The 10,806-nt window shown below is 37.9% G+C and overlaps 1 protein-coding gene across 6 annotated transcripts in view; it reads left to right on the top strand.

The window, feature by feature from the left end:
* Positions 1-629: 629 nt before the first annotated feature.
* LOC107574491 (tumor protein 63-like) overlaps positions 630-10,806 on the top strand; it is a 38,986-nt gene continuing 28,809 nt past the window's right edge. For all 6 annotated transcript variants that reach the window (XM_016260935.1, XM_016260936.1, XM_016260932.1 and 3 more), the window contains exons 1-3: positions 630-697; positions 8,619-8,756; positions 8,908-9,037. In XM_016260935.1, coding sequence (XP_016116421.1) covers positions 645-697; positions 8,619-8,756; positions 8,908-9,037 — 321 coding nt within the window. In that variant the 5' untranslated portion in view covers positions 630-644. The remainder of the gene's footprint in view (positions 698-8,618; positions 8,757-8,907; positions 9,038-10,806) is intronic.

Genomic DNA, 10,806 nt, shown 5'->3' with positions numbered 1-10,806 from the left:
GGCGCTCGCTCTGCATGTTAGCGGATGAAGGGACGCAGGGTGATAAACTTCTAACAAAGAGTTCCAGCCCTATTGACAGGTTACAGGAAACCACCGTGGTCACTGAGGGCTATTTGATGTGACATCTTTTTAACCTGGTCAGATCAAAATAGAACTTGTTGGCTGGACTTGGGCTGGTGTGATGCAATCACCACATATGGCTGAAAGCTCCTGGGATTCTGGATAGAAATTGCAGCCAGCAAATGGACGGTGGAATGTGCTTTTCAGGTTAGTGCTTAGACAGACATCACTGGGGACATGGACTAGAAATGGAATGGGTGGGGGTTGTTGCCTAATATCTATATCCTAGCAACTGAAGGGGTATGATACCATGTCCAGTTGTTGTCAGGGATTGGTCAGCATGTTGGCATTGATGCCGCCCCTTTGCTTGGGGACTGTAGAAAGATTAAACCAAAATTAAACCATCCTCCACACTTGATTCCCTCCTGTGCACTTGACCTTCTAGCACTTTAATATCACTGTTTCTTTTTTGTTTGTTTTTCATGTTTTTCATTTATTTATAACTCCAGATCTGCTGTAATACATGTGCTTGGGCCACTTGCCGCTAACCTTGACGACCTCAGTAAAGACCTCAGTCTGGCAGTATGACCTCTCCTTATGCAGCAGTACAGTTCTGCCCAGAGCGAGCCTTTCAACGGTAAGACGGGAGTGACTTTGTGCCAGTTTGTTGGCCAATTCTGAAAAGCCATTTGTAAGGTCACTAGGTTTATCTTGACCACTTACTTGGGCATGCACACATGGTGCATGTGGTTTTATTTAGTTGCTTCATTTGTAAATAGATATGAGCACATATCGCAAAGCATCGCGTTCCTGTTTCTGTGGTCCAGAACAGTTTTTGTTCTTATTCTCCTCATTAAAGAGTTACTGCATGCTGGAGGTGCTAACAGTTGTGTCTGGTTCTCCAGCTGCTGCCTGGCTATGATATTTATAGGTGTGGTGTTCTTATGGCGACAAAGAATGCGTTTTGTACAGTTTAAGGTGAACTGTCTAGATACTCAATCCTCAGCCTGCTTGTTTTTGTTAGCTCTTCATGCACTTGCTACTGGACATTTGTTTCTGTGGATCTGAACAGAGTTCAAATCTAAATAAAGCTGTATTAATAGCTAGGGATTAAATTTTCATGCTTGTATCGTTAATGATGTTCTAATGTAGTATTCCATTTCAATGGAGTATTGGCACCTCTTTAAAAAGGCAATTGAAATAGTAGTTTCATATACTACATGCATTTGTAAATACCAGCTTTCATTTGCTGCTCTGATTATAAATCTCTCAACTAATAAATTATGGTAAAATAGGTTAGCCTATATAAAATCAATGACACCATATTTTTTCTAATGAGGTGCCCACTTTCTTTAATTTGGTATGTTGATAGTAATCACAGGGTAAGGTAGGAAAAATCAATGCTTTTTAATCTGTTCATGTTTGATTATTCAGTTTTTCAGGTCTGTAAAATTTTCAAAAATATATTGTGTAAATGAACTTAAATGTAAAAAGATTGTTAATCTAACACATGTACATTTCAGTTAAAAGCCATGCAACTGGTATAGTCATGTAAATCAAGTAATTTGCTTCCCAGAAAAACTGGTGCTAGTTGTCACTTTCTGTGTAGGCACGCAATTTAAAGTTTAACTTAACTTTACTGCTATATTTTCAACCCTACAGGTTGTTCAAGAAAAAAAAAATGTTCATTTATGAGGCATGTTTTACTTATTATATAAGGAAAGTGGTCACAAAGAACCTGCTCTTACACATTTATTGAATTTACAGCTAAATTTGTTAAAAAAATTGACAATTCATTAAACAAAATTCCTTTTTTTATGTGAATTGAATTGGAAAGTAAAAATGGATTTAATGAATAGTGTAATTTAAAACACATGTGATGGCTTAATTATTAGCCAGATTTGCCCTGATTTGATTTTGATTAAAATACACCTTTAATTATATTTTTGATCCTTGCCTGAATGCTAGTGTGGTTTATTGTTCATTTGTTTACCCAACATCTAAGGTAAAAAATTACAAAGTTGGAATTTTACTGAAGGATAAAATTCACAAAAAAAGTTTTAAACCAATGTACAAAACGACTGTTAGAGAAAATGTGTAATTGATGTAAAACCTTATTGTTACCATAATATATCTTTGTGTCATCAAGCGGCCTCACTTACCACTATGTTGTTAGGTCTTAGCCTATGAGCACATGTGGGTATACCTGCAGAGATGGTTGTTTTTGTGACTGATCCAGCTGCTATCAGTAGGTCTAATCTACACCACAAAACAGGAGAAGCAGACGTGTAAAAATAACATCAACAGTGGTTCTCAAAATAAAATGAACGTGTTTCTTTTGGAGTTAAATGCTCCATCTTTTTTTTTTACCGAATCAATTAGATCTTGGAAAGATAAATAATCAAATGGGTGAAAATGCTAAGCAGATTTTGTTCGAGTAATATTTATTTGCCAAGCAGTTAATGCACATTGTCACACAATTGAATATTGAAATTGAATTGAACTGAATTTGAATAAAATCTACTATTAAAAAAACAAAACAATGCATGACTATTCCGTACTGGCAAGCAGATATAATTTTTTTAATACTTTTGAAAATGAATAAATAACGAGTGCATAGTGGAATAAGTCCATATTAACCTTGGGACAGTTCACTCCTTTGCCACATTTAATAGAATTTGGGGCCATTCACAGTGAAAGCATGCGTTGAGGAGAAATCATGGGGGCCACCATTCTTCACCATTGTCTGAGCTACCATGTCCATCCTGCAGCTCCAGGTTTGAGGGATGAGGGAAGGGTCGGCAGATCCCTTTGAACGTTCCCTGGTCTCTGATTAATGAAGATAGCAGAGAAGTCCCTCTCACTTGTCTCCCCAGATTGTCTCCTCTGTTTGTTTTGATTGCATTTTCATCACTGGATGTGCCCAACCTGTCAGGAGACAATGGGCAGCCCTGTTAAGCTGCGACTTTTGACCCCGTCCTGTCTGCGAGGGGCCTGGTCTGTGTTTAAGTGGACGCAGTGCAGCCTCTCCCTCAGGCAGGATGCATAACTCCCCCAGTAACCAGACACCCACCCACAGCTTCCGAAGAAGCTTGAGATGAAACCCACCCTACACATATCCACAATGAAAAACTACAGTTGACTATTCTCTGAGAAGTTTATGCCATTTTTAAAGGAATTGAAAACCGAAGCTATAAGCCCTGAAATCTTTTGTGGTTTTTATTACCCATTACGATGAAAAGCAGCACGATTTCTTGGCTAAATTGGGGGATGTGATGGCTGATTTGAGACAATGACAGATGTGGCAGCCACAGTTTAAAAGCAGAATTCAGAGGAAATCTGAGCATATTTTGGCTTCAGTAATTTAACGGAGAATGACAGTTTTCTTTTGCTGCATGACTCTAGAATTACTCATTCTCAGGTTGCACTATTTGTTTTATCAGGCTTTATGAGTGCTATTATGTGTGATCAAATGAATAAGTAAACATAAATTATTTAGATGTTTAATTAATGAAACGGTCATTCCCACTTTAGCTGATGATGGATCAGAAATCTGCCTATAAACTTCACCTGTCATTTCTGTGGGTGGAAATCAAAGCTGTATATTTTCACTCATGTGTGCTGCACCTTTTGTGAGACCATGATGCCATTCTTGGCTGAAAATCTCTGTCACCCATATTGTATTTCTATCTGCCGTCTAGCATCCGTTCGTCCTTCGTTTTCGGACCTTTTGCCGAGCTTGCATCCTCACTCGACTTCCCCTGGCCCAGGTTTGATGATGATGACGATGATGATGTCATGACACCAGGGCTGTCAACCTAGCTCTCAGTTCTCAGCCAGGGATCTGAAACATGTCCTGTCGCAATTTGTGACCTGAGACAGCAGCTACTCAGCACCTGCTGGAGATCTATATAGTCCTCATGCTCTCACCAACCTGTAATGTTGACAATATTAAATGCAATAACATATCAATGAGAGAGAGATACATGTAATCCCTATACAGAGAGCTGCTGGAACCTTGTGTAAGTTATTAGCCACTACATTCTCTGACATAAGAGAAGTAGTATCTTGTTTTGTGGTTTTGTTGAGTGTGATAGCAAAAGCTAAATCTAAGCGTACTGACAATTGTAGAGTAATTTAGCACTCTCAGAGAACTATAAATGAAAACAGTCCTCCATGATATATGATATAGATGACATACCCCTGTGACAAACACTTTGCTTAAGTTGCCTCCGCTGGTTTATTGACCGTTACATCTTACGGAGTTGTTTATAGGGCTTTTTTAGAGAGATTTTAAGCACAAGGAAAATTTAAATGTTGTTTTCTGTATTTAAAATGTTATTGCTTCCATAATCCCTATTAGAATTAAAGGAATAGTTCACCCCCAAAAAAATTGCTGTTAATTTACACACCCTCAGGCCATCCAAAAGGTAGGTGACTTTATTTTTCATGAGTAGAGCAGTAAAGATTTTTAGCTGAAACGTGGTCCTTGATTCATAAAAAGATGATACACTGCCGATTTTTCAAGTTTTCCCACTTACAAAGAATGGAGAGATCTGTAATTTTCATCGTAGGTACACCTGTGAGAGACAGAATCAAAAAAAAAAAATCCAGAAAATCACATTGTATGATTTTTTTATAATTCATTATTAAATACAATTTTATTGCATGAAATAAGTATTTGATACAATAGAAAAATAGAACTTAATATTTGGTACAGAAACCTGTGTTTACAATTACAGAGGTCAGATGTTTCCTGTAGTTCTTGACCAGGTTTGCACACACTGCAGCAGGGATTTTGGCCCACTCCTCCATACAGGTGTTCTCCAGATCTTTCAGGTTTTGGGGCTGTCGCTGGGCAACATGGAGTTTCAGCTCCCTCCATAGATTTTCTATTGGGTTCAGGTCTGGAGACTAGCTAGGCCACTCCAGGACCTTGAAATGCATCTTACGGAGCCACTCCTTAGTTGCCCTGGCTGTGTGTTTGGGGTCATTGTCATGCTGGAAGACCCAGCCACGACCCATCTTCAATGCTCTTACTGAGGGAAGGAGGTTGTTGCCCAAAATCTCACGATACATGGCCCCATCCATCCTCCCCTCAATACGGTGCAGTCGTCCTGTCCCCTTTGCAGAAAAGCACCCCCAAAGCATGATGTTTCCACCCCCCATGCTTCACGGTTGGGATGGTGTTCTTGGGATTGTACTTATCCTTCTTCCTCCAAACACATTTTTTTATTGAAAATTACAGATCTCTCCATTCTTTGTAAGTGGGAAAACGTAAAAAATTGGCAGTGTATCAAATATTTATTTGCCCCACTGTATATCAAGGAACACAAAATTAATACCCGTGGCTCCTGACAATATTTCGAGGTCTTAAGTAGCGAACCGCTCGATCTGTGCAAGAAACTGAACATTATTTACAACATTATTGTACAATATTATTGAACTGTCCCTTTAATCCTTAAAAACACTAATTTAATAACACTGTTAAATGTCATCTTTACAAAATATCAAAAATTATAAATTTTTATGCTGTTCCTTAATGTTGTAATGCTTAAATCCACTTGTTGCAATTTTATTTATTTATTTTCTTGTTTATTTATTTTGTTTTCAAGGTTTAACTTTAGTTTGACATAGAATCTTATGGTATTTATAGTTCTTATGGTATCTATCAGTTTTAGCATAAAAAAAACAATCAAAAGTGCACCAAACCAATACTAAAAATATTATCTACAGTAATGGAGTGATGCTGCCTTTTTATGATATGACAATTTAATTTTTGCAGGAAATAATGAATAGCAATTTTTAACATCCAGTTACATTGACTTATGTTGCTTTTATAACTTTGTAACATCTATAAAATAAAAAAACAAGCAAAAATTACATAACCTTGAAAGTTGCAAAATCATCTCAATGTTATAACCAGTTCTGTTTATCTGTGCACGACCCCACCCATTTTATAAAAATGACATACAATCAATAAGTACCCGATGTTCTCCATTAGCGCCATTCTCTTTTATTGTATTTGTAATGGGTTACTGATTCATTAATACAATTAACTATATGAATAGCTGTAAGTAAACTAGGCCCCGACTTTTATTTGTATTTGCTTACTCCCTTAAAAGCCCCTCGGATTATTCATGTTCACAGTGTAAAATGCAGTGGGGTTTAGATTTGTATCTTACAATGGGAGGTAGGAATGCTGAGGTATGGACCTGTGGACACACCGTGACAATTGACACATTGGGCTTGGCATTTGTGCGTCTTCCAGTGTGCCAAATGACAATATCTATGAGGCTTAAAGTAAACATTGGGGTTGAAAAAGCTTTTATCCCCAGTGACAGGCCTGGCAGCACACCGTTGTCCCAGTAATTCAACTCTAGCATTCACTTTGTGCCACACCTCTTCAGATGAACAAAGACAAAAAGTATATTCCCTGCTTTTCTTCTGAAGAGCTATGTTTTGGTTAACCAATGGAAAGAAAATGGAAAAGAGGAATTTTTTATTGTATTGAAGCTGAATTCCAAATGCTTCTTTTGCACCTCCCATTTTCCTCCTCTAGCAAATGGGAGTAGTTTTAATAGGTTTTATTACATTGTAAAAAGTGAACATGTATTTTGTCCCTTAAAGGGATAGTTCACACAAAAATGAAAATTCTGTTCAGAACTGTTCTGCCTTATGTCATTCCAAACATGCACGCATGTTTAGAAGAACGTTGAGGTTAAACCCAATGGCCCCAATTGTTTAAAAATAAATAAATAAAATAGAAAAAGGCAGGAACGTTTTCATTTTTGGTGAAATATTACCTTTAAGGAACACATTGTGTGATAGTTCATCCAAAAATGAAAATCCTGTCATTTACTCGCCCACAAAAAACTGTATGAATTTCTTTCTTCTGCTGAACACAAAAGGACATATTTCGTAGAATGTGGGTAACCAAAGAGTTGACGGCAGTCACTGACTTCCTTTTTTTTTTTTTGGTTACCCACTTTCTTCAACATTGTTTGTTTGTTTGCTTTATGTTCAACAGAAGATAAAAACTCATACAGGTTGAGGGTGAGTAAATGACAACACAATTTTCACTTTTGCGTGAACTTTCCCTTTAAATACTACAAACTGAAGTTTATCTTCAAAGGCTGCCATCGAAGTGTCAGTTTACAGTGATATCAAAGAATAGTGTTGCTTTGTATCTCTGTCTAGGATACAGTAATCTGACATCCGTCGACCTTAAAGCATTCAGCATTTATTAGGCATGCCTACATAGCTTAGTATATTAATATCTCCCCACCTCACAGAATGTAGGGGAATTCTAGCCCCACTCCCGAGTGCCAACGTTAGATTATGGGTTGACACCCCAACTCCCAGACGCTCACACACACACACACACACACACACACACACACACACACACATACACACATTTACTACCTTCAACCCCCATCCACAACCAAGCCCAGTTCAGCCACACACATTCCGAATGCTGCATAGCGGTGGTGTTGCTATCATATAGACAGCGAGGGGGAATTCCGCTCTGCTTGGTCGTCAGCGTGTGCTGCTCCTCAGCAGGAACAATGAGACGCTGAGCTCTGGCTTGGTGTCATATTTCAGATGGAGAGGGTCATCGTGTTTTCACTGACAGTCTTATTCTCTCTACTGCTCCTAAATGTCATGTTAACACTGGTTATTGTTGTTGCATTAGACAGGAATAGAGTATGGCCTTTGTGGGGGGAGAGGCAATTAAGAATGGGTTGTGTTTTTACATTCCGAATGGGTGCAGTGCCTTCTTTTCACCATTAATGCCGTAATGAATACTGTATCAGTTTACTAAATGAGATTTGAGTTCAAGTCGTTAGTTACTAGCGGTGAATGCAATGCACATCACTATTACTCTTTCTAATAGTCAGGATAAGGGTTTTTTTATAACTCGTCCTACACCACTGGTGTGAAATATATGGATGATTATTCAAATTGTGCAGCTTGTTATATATATATATATATACAAACACAAACACACACATTTTTGTTACTTGAAATAAACGTTATCTAAAATGAAATAAAAATATTTAAAATAACTTATTTTATTTCAGCTAGTTGCTGAGACAACATTTCAAAAATAACTAAACCTGAAATATAAATGAATTAAAAATATTTAGACAATATTTATATTAAAAAAAATATTTACAGAAAAACTAAAACTATTAAAAATGACAAAAACACACAAAGTTACTCAAATGAAAATGAAAATTGATAATATAAAAGTGTATTCAAAATATTAATTAAAAACCCGAAGCTACCATCTAAAATTACTCTAGCGAAAACCTGGCAACACCCTTAGAAACCATTTACATTTTAACCATTTTAACCATAACACCCTCCAAAACCCTGGAAGTGAGTTTTGCATGGTAAAACCAACACTCCCATTTTCTTCAGATAATTTGTTTCCAATGCAATACCTGCAATTTTGGAAATACTGGTATTCTTTTTTCATTTTACATAGTAATTCTGCCAAGTGTATCAGGACACGATTTCTGACTTAAATTTGGTTTCCATCTTTTTAGATTAAGAGAACCAGCAGCAGCCTGTCTCTCATGGGCTGAAGGTTCTTTCCTGACCTCCATGTCACAGGGCCAGGGCTCTCAGGGTACAGATATCCTCGGACAAGACGTCCTCAGCCAGCTGCTGGAGATGCTGGACCAGTGAGTTATGAAGTATCTTACAAATTCACTCTTACTTTAATAAATATCACCTCCCCCCCCTCCCCCTCCCCCACTGTGTTCACCTGTAAAGTGTTATAAGTATAAAAATACATAAAACAGTTTTAAGTCGGTTTACTGGTTTCTGTTCTAGGTCTGCACTACATTCAATGCAGCCTATCGAGCTCAACTTTTCCGAGGGCTCTGCAGTCGGATCGGCATCCAATACAATACAGATTAGTATGGACTGCATCACGATGCGTGGGCCTGAGGAGCCCCTTACAGTGAGTGCTTCATTTCACTCAATGCATCACAAACAGCTTTTCACATATTTTCACATTTAAAAACCGCAATAACAATAGTTTGTTTTTTGTTATTGCAGTCCAAAGTGCAATAATTTAACTTCTCTGACGGATATTGCAGTGTCATTAAGATCACAGGAGTTACTGTGAAACCCTTTCTTGACGCATTTCAAGATGGCAGATTATGCAAAATGCAAGTTCTGACCTTCTTTAATGAATAAGTAGTCTTAAGTATTAATTTTAGTTAGGTTTCATTTTTTGAAAAGGAGGAGCCAAAGCAGATTGTTGATAACTGGCTATTGACGTCCCCAAATATATACCTCCTATGTAATGTAATAGTGATGCCAGTGTATACATATAAATGTATGCATATGAAAATGTATACATATAAATGGGGGTGTTTATGGGTTTTCCCTGGTCATTCTGGATAGTTTTGGTGTCCAGATCCAGATGAACACGCAAAGTATAAAGTCCTGATGTCGATAGCCTTGCTTTGCTACAATGGAACATCCGATCTGAAGTGCTTCAGATGTAGCATTGTGTCATGCAAGAAAAAAAAAATTTTTTTGGATGATCATAAAAATCTAAGGGACTGAAGTGGATCAATGAATTATGAAGATGGAGATTTACAACAATACGACACATCAGACAGTTTCTTCTTTTGTGTAAGTTAGCATTTTTCTCTTTCCATACTCTGGACAAGATTTGTTTCTAGGTCAAACTACTTTTCTTCTAAAGTTTGCTTTTTGCCCTTGTGATCTTTAACACTGAAATTTGATGTAGGTTGTGCAAAATCTGAATATCCCTTGGGCAGATTCTATCAACACATTTAGTTCTAATACTGTGTTTATACACAACAGAAGAGCAATGGAAAGTTTGACATTAAGTGTATGACCTGTAGCTGACGTTGAGGCCTTGTACGATTTCTCTGGGCGCGCAGGAGAATTAGGTGGTTGTGGCTCCCCTCCCAGCAGAGGAATGCAGTTGTCCGGTAGTAAAGATGGGGGGAAAAAAGGGAGAGACTGAGCAACGCTTTGCTTCTTTGGCCCTGAGGGATTATCTTTTCTCTTGATCTGGAGATTAATACCCCCCATACAACACCACCCGCCCCCATCTTCCTTGCAGTAAAGATCGGGCGTGGTGCGCAGCATGGCACGCTAACATCCGTCCCTTGCCAGCTAGCATTCGTGTTGATTGAAAACCTGGAAACTGTGGCAACCTGCCAATCGTTTGCTGCAATGATGCTCATTAAACTTTGAAGAACAAACTTTCAGTGAAAGACAGCGGTTTGCATAGTTGCCATCTCATTAAAGGAATAGTTCACCTCAAAGTGAAAATTGTCTGTTTACTCACCCTCATGTCATTCCAAACCTGTATGACTTTCTTTCTTCTGTTGGTATTTTGAAGAAGGTCACACTTTATATTAAGTGGCTCTAATACCTGTGTACTTACATAGTAACTAGATGTGTACGTAGTATGTAACCACAGTGTAAGTACACATTGGTACATAGTATCTAGAGCTGTAATATTTCTGTATGTAACAACCCTCCGAATGGTTTGTGTAAGTACAAATGTGTAACAGGACATATTTAACTACGTTTTGTAACAACAATATGTATAAGAGTAGTTGAACAATTTGATCCAGGGGGTGGAGATGGGTAGGTTTAGGGATATATAAAGTGGGAGGAGTTGGATCTCAAGTTGGTGCTCCACTGTAATACCAGTGTACTTACAAGGTAACTCCTCAGGAA

This window comes from Sinocyclocheilus grahami, unplaced genomic scaffold, assembly GCF_001515645.1.
Source record: "Sinocyclocheilus grahami isolate Dianchi unplaced genomic scaffold, SAMN03320097.WGS_v1.1 scaffold2251.1, whole genome shotgun sequence".
NCBI classification, from domain to species: domain Eukaryota; kingdom Metazoa; phylum Chordata; class Actinopteri; order Cypriniformes; family Cyprinidae; genus Sinocyclocheilus; species Sinocyclocheilus grahami.
This window is presented reverse-complemented; position numbering and strand designations above follow the sequence as displayed.